This window comes from Narcine bancroftii, chromosome 14, assembly GCF_036971445.1.
Source record: "Narcine bancroftii isolate sNarBan1 chromosome 14, sNarBan1.hap1, whole genome shotgun sequence".
Lineage (NCBI taxonomy): Eukaryota > Metazoa > Chordata > Chondrichthyes > Torpediniformes > Narcinidae > Narcine > Narcine bancroftii.
In genome coordinates this window covers 61,259,360-61,272,080 of record NC_091482.1, presented here as the reverse complement: position 1 = coordinate 61,272,080, position 12,721 = coordinate 61,259,360, and the positions used below count along the sequence as shown (strand labels likewise).

Below are 12,721 nucleotides of genomic sequence, written 5' to 3'. Positions count from 1 at the left end.
AAAGATAGAGACTTGTATGGAGCTAGCGTGGATGAGTTGCGCTTAAATACTCTAGTTCTTTGTGTAGAAAATCAAGAATACTCTGCTTACTTCAGCTATTATAGAAAGAAAATAGGAATACAGTATTCTTTCACAAACATTAAAGTGGTAAACCTTAAGAACAGTTGTTCAATCCCTGGAGTCATTAGATTAGATTTGGTGTTGGTCTGCACCTGAATTCGATTTGATGTCCTTGGTAGATAGGTCTGTACTATCACAGCTACCATTGAAAAATATTTAGCTTGAAAACTTTAATGCATCTGCCTCACCAACGGATCTTGACCATCTAACGTTAGATGGTCAAGATCCATTGATGAGGTTGATGGTTTAAATACCTTCAGCGACTTGGACCTTGGGGCTGATATTATAGCAAAATCATTTTCTTTTGTTTTGCTTTCAGGAAGTGTGATTTTTCATTTGCTGACACAACCAATCAAAAGATTTGTTTGTAAATGATTCTCAGTAAATTCAGTACTAAATGTAATCTGTAAAGAATGATGTATATTTTAGGGATACTGTAAATGTGAAGCTCTGTATGTATCTACCCTGTCAATATTGATTTGCTGTTCAAGGGCGTAGTCTGATTGAATTTTCCAAATTTTATTTAGAAGAAAACATTCACCAATCTGCATTTATTCTGTCAAACACATTTTCTAATTTACTTCAGATTTGTATTAAAATGTCAAACCTATTGCTTGTCAATGTGACGACCAGCTGCTATTTGATTCTCTATCAAACCAAGCGTGAGCCACAGCATTTCTCTAATTTTTGTTCATTAAAGAGAATGTGTGTGGTTGGTACACATGCATGTAACAATTCAATGCTACATAGTCGTCCCCTATGAAACTGACGTTTGATTACATGTAACATCTTTGTTACAAGAAGTAAGTAGCCCAGAAAGTCTCCATTAAATTGTATAATCACTGTTAAACAGTACTTAATTATTCTATTTTAACACATAGTATAACCAACTGCAGTCTGTTATAGTGTATTTCAAGTTTCCTATTCTTGGAACTGTTGTAAACATTTTATACCTTGAACCAAAGGGAGCTATATTTTAATAAGTCATATGCTGGCTTTATTTGTAGACAGGTGCAATGCTGTCATTAGCTGCATTGCCCAGAGTACTGAGAATCAAACGATCTTGTCCTTCAACCATCGCAATCCTTGGTGACAGCATATCTCAGTTATCATAGATAGGGAAACCAGGATACTGATTTTCAGAATGATGATGGTATATCGATTTTTCACGTCAGGGCAAAACTTGGAGGTACTAATGTTTCCATGGATTGCTTTTGTCCTCTCTGAAAGTATAGCTTTTGTGGTGAGATGTTAATGGGGTGCCCCTGAGGGATTTACTCACTCTGATCTCAGGTCGTCCCACTCCTTAATTTGAGTACCATGTCCCTTTTTAAACAAAACATTGGTGCAAAACTTACAACCTTCTCTCTGACTGCTGTAACCTATCAGTCACTTTTATTAGCTCTTACCATCCATCTATATTTATCTCCCTGAAGCCCAAAGCTATTTTCATTGTATTGAAAATGGATGTCACGGTTGGGGATTGAGTTATACTGAAATGGGTGGATAATATTTGATAATCGTTAAATGAATAAGTTGATTATTGACATCAATGTTTTAATCATATTTTCTGTGATTCTGATGTGAGTTTAAACTTCAGAAACTATTCAGATTTGTATTTCAAAACAAATATCTGTGGGTTCAGTTGATTCCAGTTGCTTTACAAAGAGTGAATATTTCAATTTTGTGAACATTTGATTCAATATTTTGCTTACAGCTATTAATGACTGGTAACTCCTTTCAAATATGTACAAATTTGTTTTTTGTTTTTTTTATTTTTCACTCTATGAACCATATCAACCAAAATATGTACAAACGTTTCTCATTAAATTTACACAGTGGTCTTTTCTCCCCTTTTATTTCCCTTTCCCTCCCTCCCCTCTACCCAGCCCCCTCCAAAATCCATAAATATTCAACATATACAATACAATAAAACCATAAAACAATATTTACTCACAAAGGAAAATAAGCAAGAAAAATGCTTCATCTATTTATTACACACTGAATCTAGTCATTTTGTCTTCTCATCATTTTCATTCTCATTTTAGGGGATGGAGGTCATAGGCAAGCTCTCTCTGATATGTTCCATGTATGGTTCCCAAATTTGCTCAAACATTGTGACTTTATTTTTTGTTATTTTTTCCAGTGGAATATGTTTATTCATTTTCATTTCCTGCATTGATTTAACCATAAATTTGGCTACTTTATTCTTTTTACTTGTCTTTTGTCCAGTTTTATCCAACATTGGGTCCAAATTAAGGTTAAAATCCCCTCCTATCAATATATTTCCTTGTGTGTCTGCAGTCTTCAAAAAAAATCCTTCATAAGCTTTTGATCCTCCATGTTAGCAAATTGAGCAAATTCCAAAATTCTGAGTATATCTGACACTTTATCATTGCATACCTCCCTGCCGGATCTATTATTTCCTCCTCTATTTTGATTGGTACATTTTTGTGAAATAGTATGGCTATACCTCTAACTTTTGAGTTATAGGATGCTGCCGTTACATGTTCTACCCAGTCTCTCTTTAGTTTGTTATGTTCCGCTTCAGTTAGATGCGTTTCCTGCACAAATGCTATATCTTTTTTCCTTCTTCAATAAATTTAATACCCTCTTCCTTTTAATTTGGTTATGTATTCCATTAATGTTTATAGTCATATAGTTCAACATGGCCATCTTGTATCTTGCTTATATTTCTTTTCTACCTCTTCGCCACCTCCATCCCCCTTTTCCACCTCTTAGTTTTCTCTTATTACACTTAATGTACGACCCCCAAAAGTTCCCCCCCTCTCTGAGTTGCCCCATATCCCTTGCCGGGCAACCACAACTCCCCCCTTTTCATTTGGATTGCGATCTTGTTCGCAGCGTCAACTGATTTTGCAGTGATGGTTATTCCCCCTCTACCCAGCCCTCTCCAGAAAACATTTTTTTAAATACATATAATAAAGCTCTCTCTCTCTTTTTTTCCCCTTACTCCCTTCCTTCCCTTCTCTTTTCCCTCTTTAGTTCTTTACATATACATTGTTTTTACATCTTTATATATACTTTATCGCCATTCTTCATTCTTGTTGCATCTCTTCATCTCTTCTCCTGTCCTGCAAACGTTCGGCGAATTCTTGCGCTTTCTCTGGATCCGAGAACAGTCTGTTTTGCTCCCCGGGTATAAATATTTTAAGCACTGCTGCATGTCTTAATATGAATTTGTAACCTTTTTTCCATAAAGCTGATTTTGCTGTATTAAATTCCTTCCTCCTCTTTAAGAGTTCAAAACTTACATCTGGGTAAAAATATATTTTTTGACCCTTGTATTCCAATGGTTTATTACCTTCTCTAATTTTATTCTTTGCCCATTCCAGTATATTTTCTCTTTCGTGTATCTCAAAAATTTTACTAAGTTGGATCTTGGTTTTTGATGTGCCTATGGTTTCGGAGCTAGTGCTCTGTGTGCCCTTTCTATTTCCATTTCTTCCTGCATTTCTGTCGTTCCCTGGACCTTCGGGATCCATCCTTTTACAAATTCCTTCATGTCTGTGCCTTCTTCACCCGCCTTCAGTCCCACTATTTTTATGTTGTTTCGCCTACTATAATTTTCCAACATATCAATTTTCTGAGATAACAACTCGTCTGTCTCTTTAATTTTTTTGTCACTTCCAATTTTTCTCATGTCATTTACTTCCATTTCTACGGCTATTTCCCGCTCTTCCATATTCTCTACTCTTTTCGCTATTTCTGTCATTACCAGTTCAAACCATTGCATTTTATCTTCTGTTCTTTTCATTTTCTTTTTAATTGCATTAAACTCTAATGGTAACCATTCTTTTAGTGATCTCATTTGTTCTTCAAAAAAGACTTTATATTCTTTTCATCAGTTAACTTTTATTTCTCTTTGTCCATCAGTTTTACCTTCTATGTGAAGATCTTGGTCTTCTTCTTCCTCTTCTTCTGTGTCTGTATCTGTGTTTGTGTCTTCTTCTCTTCTTTGTGTCTGTGTCTTCTGTTTTTCCTGATGAGCTGCTTGTATCTCTTTGTCGGGCCTCTTGTTGCTGGTTCTCCCCTCCTGTGCTGCTCATCTGTTGTTCCTTGCCCTCCAGCTGAGGGCCCTGGTGTCGGGCGTCCCTCAGCTGTTTGCTCTGTGACAGCCCGCTCCTCTACTGAGCCCCCCGCCCGCCAGTGTCTTCTTTCTCCTTTGATTTCGCACTGCACATGCGCACTTTTGTTTGGCTCTGAGAGCCACTTTTGTAGTCCTCCGGCTGGTGGGTCACGACTCCTCAGAGCAGGCACTGACCCCAAAGGTCAGGCGCTCCTCATCACCACTGCGTTCTGTTCCTTCATGCAGGTAAGGCCGCCTTCTTTCTTTGCCGACTTTTTTACTTTTTTTCCAGTTATTCTTACTTCCTCCTTCTTGGAAGCCATCTTCTTTCTCTTCTCTGTATCTTTATCTTCTATTTCTTATATTCTATTTTTGTTATGCTTTGTTTTTTCATAACCTTTTTCATATTTTCCTGGAGATGGCTGGTTTTCACAGCAGCAGTTTCCCCAGTACCATGGAGACCTGACGCTACCGCTGGGATCCCCCCCTAAGCCCGCTGCAAATGTCCCAAAGCTAGAGACTCAGCCAACAACCCCAAGCACCCAGGTTACTCATCCAGCAGACACAGCTCCACAGAGGCTCTACCACCAGCTCCCAGTACCCCAGGGTCCACCCTTGCTACACCTAAGGGACCAGAGACTGTGGCTTAGCCATGTGCTGCGACCAGACAGGCTGGAGCTCGACCCCAGAAATCCCGGAGCCGGCACGCATTTCGGCCGCTGGCAGAGATGCTTTTTGAATTACGTGGAGGGTGCTGAGGCATCGGGTAAAGAGCTATTAATGCTGCTGTTAGCCCAGCTGGGAGACCACCCTTACTCCCTTATACAGGATGCCAGGTCCTACCAAGAGGCAATGAGCATTTTACAGAGGCAATTACAGTAAGGGGCATAGCGAACTCCACTCCCAGTACAGACTCATGACCAGGTCACAACAAGTAGGGGAGTCTGCCAGAGACTTTATACTCTCTCTGAAAGACCTGGCAAGAGGCTGCAACTTTAAAGTAGTATCGACTCAGGAGTATGCGGAGGACCTTATTAGGGACAGAATTGTTGCGGGCATATGGTCCACTGAGACCCAACTTTGTTAATTATTATCTAGATCAGCCATTCTCAATCTTTTTGTTTGGCTATGCCCTATTAGGATTCTGCTTAAAATTTATGCCCCCCTCCCCCTTCTATGTGAAGCAGCCGTTTAGTTTGTTTCTTCAGTACTTCAAATTACATTTTAAAAATTATGTTGCGTGAGATGGAAAGAAAACAAGGCCTTTACTCTAAACAGAACAACTGTAGCTTGTGATTCCAGAACAAACAGACGTGGGAAATAATTCTTATTGAATATGTAGGAAAGAAGAAAATATGAACATGCATATTATCAAACTTTTAAAAAAAATATATATATATTCTTAGAGTACAATGGTTTGTACACAATTAATCATTAGGAAACCTTAACCATAAACTAGAGGATGTGCAAACTTGATAGAAAGAACTTTAAAAATATAATTCTTATAAAATGAAAATTTTAGTGAGATCCTGGAGCTTGATGTTCCTGCACAAGTTTTTTGATGTTGGACAGTGATAGTCAAAGGTCACCTTTTGTTGTGATATCAAGTCCGTTCCTGGATTTTGTCAAGGAAACTTCCTTGCTGAATCTATGTTGAACCAAGTCTTTTAAGGAAGAGGCAATGAAAAATATTTTGGTCTTTTCCCATGGTTTTGGAAATCTCTTCAGCAGATCACTCAACCCAAAAATCTGTTTTAAATTCATTAAACACAGTGTACAATTTATCACTTTGAAGATCAATCAACCTCTCTTGAGTTTCTGTGTCAACGTCGGTGGGTTGAGGACCAGTATGGGATATTAAGGTTTAACAGGTTATTAAATCTTTCTTGCAGATCTGTGTATGTGCTTTTGGCGTTTCACATGAACAGTAATGTCATCGTCCTTCAGTGTCTCTGCATTTGAGTTTAGATTTGGAAATTGTAAAAAAATTCCTGATGTCTGATATTGCTCCAATAGACTTTGAGCTTTTTAAGAAAAGCAACATTGGTTTCTTTACTATCACTGCGATTATTGTGTTTACCTGTAATGTCCTGTTAAATAAACTTAGTTTCTCAAAGAAATCTGCCAGATAAAATATCTTTTGCATCAGCAAGTTTTTCTCCATGCTTGAAAGAAAGGAAGCAACCTTGTCTCAGAGTGCAACAGAACAAGGAAGACCATTTCCTTTGGGCAGCCATCTCATCTCGGTATGCAGCAAAATTATCTGGAAATGTTTGTAATTTTCTTCACACAGCAGCCTGAATAGACTGTCTTGAAGGGGATGTGATTTCTTTTAAAAAAGATTTGCAGTCTATGTCAGTTGAAACTGAAGCTATAGCATTTTTCAGGTGCATAATGAATCCTCTGCATCATCCAGCATTGAAGCGGCACCGTCAGTTACACTCGAATGGAATACTGCTCTCGTGTATGGAAATTCTTAACTTACTTAAAAATAGTCAGTCCTTTAATATCTGTTTTAATCCTCTGAAATCAACATCCCTTCCATCAACTTGTTGCATTCCAGAATTTGGTATGTCTTGAGAAGAGTGACGTTCTGTTGCAGCGTGGGTTTGACTAATTGTAAAGAAAAATTCTTGGATTATAATGAAATGACTAATTGTTTTTCAGTGTCCCTTGCCATCAAAGGAATTGCCTGAATAGTTTATTTGGCATGAGGTCAGATATTATTATGGACACTGAAGGCAAAATAAATGACGGCTATATTATGAGCATTTCCACTTTTAGCAATCAATTCACTTTATCTTGTATGATGCAAGAAGGCCATTTTCTAATTTCTGTGATGTTTCAGTAATCATCTGAGTGTGGACCTTCTCTTGAAATGATCTCAAAGGGTTTTGAAGTTATCCAAGGGTTCGTCTTTCTTCTCTTTATGTATGGTCCCTAAATGTTGTTTCAGCTTGAAAATTTATTCAAACAAGTTAAATACATGGGCAGAGAAGGGTTTTGCAGGGATATAATGGAACTATATGATAAGTGTTCTACCAAATACTGCTGATACTTTTTTGCCAAGGAACTCTTGGATAAATTTATTTGTGAAAGGAGCAAAAATTAGCTATTACACAATGAAAGCACTTCTTACAAGAGTAAGCTCAAATTTGGCTTAAATTTTATGGAAAATTAATGAACAATACATACCTTTTTCAATAAAATCTAGCAGAAGGAGTCATAGATTCACTACCCATCACAAAAACTCAAAGCAAAATGAAGGAGCTCATGGATTCAAGATATATGGAGCAAAGGTTTTTGGCCTGCATGCATATTTCCTGGAATTTATGGCGATAGAACAAAGGAAGAAAACTACGTAGAAGGCAATTCATAACCAAAGCTGGTTCCATGTCAGTTAAACGCAATCATATTGAAGCAAAGAAAGTCTGAAAACATTGTTAATTTTCTGCACTTATCTGGGTCATTCTAGGCTGTCTACATATGCCTCCAACCTTGAAAAATGTCTTGTGTTGCTTGGCAACTATACAGGAAACCCTAGCAGCAAAGTCCTTTCCTTCCCCAAAAATGTTCAACTGTTCAGTTTCTATGCCTCTCCTCATTAAGGATTTCAATCTGTGCCACCCGCCCCCCACCCCAAATGTGCTATGGCCCTTAAGGGGGCTGAATGGCCCCATTGAGAACGGCTGCTCTAGTTTCCAGCTGATCGTCACTTAAATTCTCCATCCCACTCTCACTCTGCTGTTTTCAGCTTTCTGTATTGCTCCAACAATGCCCAGGGTAAATTCAAGGAACAGCTTGCAATGAAGCCATTTTACAACCCGTGTGTAAAATGTATCAGTTTCAGGTAAATGCGTGCACGCTTTCACAGATATAGCTGTATCTTTGTTTAAAGGTGTTAGGTTTTAGTTCCTCTCTATATAATCTTTCTGCCAACTGCCAGTTTTTAAAGTAATTGTTTCCTTGACAAATCCTCTCTAATATCCCCCTCTGCATCTGAGAATGTGCTCGTCCTCTCGATTTTCTAGGTTTGATGAATGGTCATTGACTGAAAGTTAACTTCATTTCTCTCTCCTCTGATCCTTGATGCTCTGCTGAGCACTTCCTGTATTCTTGGTGTTTTTTTTATGTGTTTTGAATTTCCACATCTTTAGCATTTTGCTACAAAATTTATCTGCCTAATTACAAAAGAAAGTTCTCCCTTGCCTTAAGTTGATTAATCTACCTAATTTTATGAAAATGTTAACATGATTTTAAATTTAAGACCATTTATGTGCAAACTTCCTATTTTCTTTTTTATGATTTTTTTTTATGAATCGTATCCGTAACAATATATACAAGTGTTCATCATTAAAATATACACAATGACATTTCCTTTTTTTCTTTTTTCCCCTTCATCCCTCTCCCCATCCACCTTCAAAAAACAATAAATAATAAAACACAAAACAAACAACAGAAAGAAGTCGAATCGTCCACTTTTACGATTTAAATCTTATCGCGCTTGTGTTCATGTCACTTTAAGAGATGGAGGTTTGAGGTCGGCATTTTCTAACATATTATGTATGGTTCCAAAATTTGTTGAAATAATGTAAACTTGTCTTTTAGATTGCACGTAATTTTTTTCCGATGGAATAAGCTTGTTCATTTCTGTCTACCACTGTTGTATTTTTAGGCTTGCTTCCATTTTCCCTGTTGTCACAAAACACTTTCTTGGTGCAGCAAGCACTATCCTAATAAATATTTTTTGAGCTGTATCTAATTTTAGTCCTAGTTTTTTGTCTCTCATATTATTTAACAGAAAAATTTCTGGATCATTTGGTATTTTTTTTTGTTGTTTAATATTAGGTTTAAATCTTTCAAACTTCCTATTTTCTGAAGCCTGATTTAGATAGAAACAGCTCAATATCTGAATTATTCATCATGGGATAGACGCTGTTAATCTACTCCTTGTTTTCCAGTGTTTTATATGAATGGAAAGAGAGACTAAAGCATGGATGCCAAATCATTCAAACCACACCTTCTGGCCGACCTGCTAACATCAGTGGTGGAACGTCATCTCAACGAATCTATATAACATACCGCCGGGCTCCAAAAAACATCGCTCAGAACTCCCTGGCTGTTACTGACATCTGTATAATTATTCCAAGTAAAGGCGAGATGCCACCACACACTTTCTGCAGGGTGGACAAAAATTTAAGCAGTAGTATGGTAAGGTTATCAACCTACTTTTGGGTAGCCACATCTGTATTTGACATTGACTGAGCTCCAATATCTGCGTTTGAACAAAATTATGAATATGGATGGAAGCCTACAAGTTCTTAATATTCCAAATGAAATTTAGAGTTAATTGTCATCTTGAACCCTTGCAATGATTTTGAATAATCTTAACATAGTGCATTGCTTATTCGTTAATCAGAATTCCATCTGAAAATAGTTGAGTTCCCCAAATGTTCTCAACATAACCTTTGAGAACCGATTAGATCAGAGTTTTTTAATTTCTCCACAGTAATAAAATGAATGTAATTATCTCAGGCTATAGCTTTCCTTGTGCTCCCACTGTTGATGGAAAATTAGCTCATGTTACTATCAGAGGCTTTTTAAAAGCAGTAGAGAAAGTTACAATTTCAGATGTCTCAAATCTCATCACAAACTAAAATATTACTTTGAAATGTAGTGTTTACCTCATAGGGAAAAAAAAATCAAGAAACATTTTTAAAAAGCAACATCTTCAAAATTAATTTTTGAATGATAGAGCACTTGGAAGACTCGTGGTTTTGATAATTATTTAACTCCGTGGAGCAAGCAAGTAGAGCTTGAATTGAGTTACACAAGAAGATGGAACTTTAAACAGTGTAATACTCCATCAGCTTGCATCAGCCCAGTCACATATTCAGAATGTACAAACTCCTTACAGATAGTGGCAGATTTTAGTCGCTCGTGCTGTAACCGTATGCATTAGCCTTATCGCCTTAAATCATCTTGAGATCATTTTGAAAGATGGTGAACTCCACATTGCAATAATGTTTTGGCTTGTAACATTCATCCTGCTGTTATCACTGGGTCTTCCTCTTTCAGACAATAGTCAAAATTGCTTAATCTTTGCTTGGTGTTGTTGCTGTGATAGTATTGTAGATGCTCCATGATCCAATTCATGCTTGATAGCCGGGTCGTGCCACTGTGCTCCCGCTTCTTGTTTGGTTGCCTTTGACTGTAGACCTTGATTGTTTGCAAGTACATTGAAGTGATTTATTTAATTTTCTATTCCAGTGGGGATCAGCAATATATTTGTGCTATAAGAAGTCTTTGGCCAAGACCAACACTATAGCTTATAAAGCTGGTAAGTGCTGAATACATAAGGTGATCAAGATGCAAACAATGTAAAGATGGGCAGATTAATGTAAGGTATAGATTAGTTCAGTATAATTTTTTACATCAGTTTTATCTCACACCACAAAAATTGAATAGATTGAAATCAGACTTATCAGATCAATGTTTTAAGTGTGGTGAGGACGTAGGAACTTTTTTGCATTCAACTTGGTCTTGTCCCAAGGTAAGACCTGTTTGGGTGGATTTAGGGAACCTTTTGGAACAAGTTACAGGTGCATTTCCACAAAATCCAGATTTATTTTTATTGGGAAATATTGAAGGAACAAGACTTAAACTAAAACTGTCAACATATCAATTGTAATTTGTTAAAGTTGCATTAGCGGTGGCAGGGAAATGTATTGCAGTTACTTGGAAATCAGATACACATTTGGATATGGCAAGATGGAATGCAGAAATTCAAAGCTGTATTCCCTTGGATAAAATTACTTATAATTTGAGAAATAAATATGCGACGTTTTTACAAATTTGGCACATGTATACTCAGACATTAAGATTAAATTTTGTAATATCGCGCTTCCTGTGCCTCTGGACCTACAAAATTCTTCTCTGAATTGTATTAAAAAACTCTATTTAAACCTGTGTGTCAGATGGTATCCCTCTGTGCAATCCTGAAAGTTTATTTTTTTCTACTACATGTATGGAGAAAATTTTAAATAAGATATTAAAAAAAAGATGTTAACAATATACAACAATGGTCAGAATATTCCTCTTCTTAGAATGAGACAAACTAAATTGGAAATGGGATTTTTGTTTGCTTTCAGTGTTAAGGTGGCTCAGTTATATTTTAATCACTAGTAAGTAATAATTCATCAGTATAGTCCCCTTGAATAAATTTTTTGATGTTCACCAATTAGCATATGTCTTTAAATAGAGCTGTGAAAAGTACTTATTCTTCCTTTAGACTTTGCTTCCAAAGATGGTCATATTTTATCAGTGACTAATTTTTGATATTTCAATATTTGAGTATGAATGGCATCAGATGGGGAAGTGATATCTCTTGCTTGTTATGCAGGGAATGCCTCATAAAAGCTGAATTTTATTTGACCAAAGGCTTTAACCATGAGATTTGCAATCATTCAGATTAGAATAGCACTGAGAATTCACTCAGTGCATTCCTCAGCTTTCAATTAGTACCATGAAGTGTCTGGTTTTGTGAAATGGACCTCTGAGCATTTGCAGCTTAGCTCTTTAGGAGAGCTGCAAGTTCCAGCCTGATGTAATGAACAAAAAAAAAATCATTTTTATCTTTGTCTTATCTCTCTTACAGGTTTGATATGTAGGTATCCAGAAGAAGATTATGAATCCTTTCCTTTGCCTGCATCAGTACCTCTCTTTTGCCTGCCGATGGGAGCGACCATTGAGTGTTGGCCTTGTAATACCAAATATCCACTCCCTGTTTTCTCTACATTTGTGCTAACAGCAGCTTCTGCAGAAAAGGTACATTGAAAACAAGCCTGTTATTAATGCATCTGTGTTCTTGTCAGGTTTGGCTGGGTGGTTTATTTTCTTTTCATAATTGACAATCTCTTACAATATGTCATTAATTGCCAAGAAGTCATGTGTTTAGGAATTCCTTGAATATTCTGGCAATTTCAGATTTTATAAGAATTATAAAATATTCCTTTTATTTATTATTAGATGTAACAAAGAACATTGAGGGTGGTGCAGTGGATGTAGTGAATATGGATTTCAGAAAGGTATTTGATAAGGTATCGCATGCAAGGCTCGTTCAGAAAGTAAGGAGGTCTTGTTTAGTTGATACAGAATTGGCTTACCTAGAGAAGGAAGAAGGTAGTTGTAGTCTGTTTGTAATCTGCTTGGAAGTGGGTGATTAATGGTGTCTGCAGGGTCTGTTCTGGAACCCCTCCCTGCTCCTTGTGATTTTTAGAAATGATCTATATAAGGAAGTAGAAGGTGGATTAGCAAAATTGTGGATAACGTGAAAGTAGTGTGGTGGATAGCCTGGAGGTTTGCCAGAGATTACAAAGGGATATTGATAAGGATGCAGAGCTGGACTGGGAAGTGGCAAATGGAGTTTAACCCACTAAAGAAAGAGGTAATTTATTTTGGTAGGTTAAATTTGAAAGCAGAATATGATGTTAATGGGAAGACAATAGCAGT

The 12,721-nt window shown here is 36.9% G+C and overlaps 1 protein-coding gene across 6 annotated transcripts in view; it reads left to right on the top strand.

The window, feature by feature from the left end:
- dennd4a (DENN/MADD domain containing 4A) overlaps positions 1-12,721 on the top strand; it is a 108,607-nt gene that overhangs the window by 27,315 nt on the left and 68,571 nt on the right. For 5 of the 6 annotated variants that reach the window (XM_069910995.1, XM_069910994.1, XM_069910993.1 and 2 more), the window contains exons 3-5: positions 9,172-9,421; positions 10,481-10,550; positions 11,868-12,037. In XM_069910995.1, coding sequence (XP_069767096.1) covers positions 9,172-9,421; positions 10,481-10,550; positions 11,868-12,037 — 490 coding nt within the window. Of the gene's footprint in view, positions 1-7,889; positions 8,061-9,171; positions 9,422-10,480; positions 10,551-11,867; positions 12,038-12,721 lie in introns of those variants that run through there. The other variant, XM_069910996.1, reaches the window with a different exon arrangement.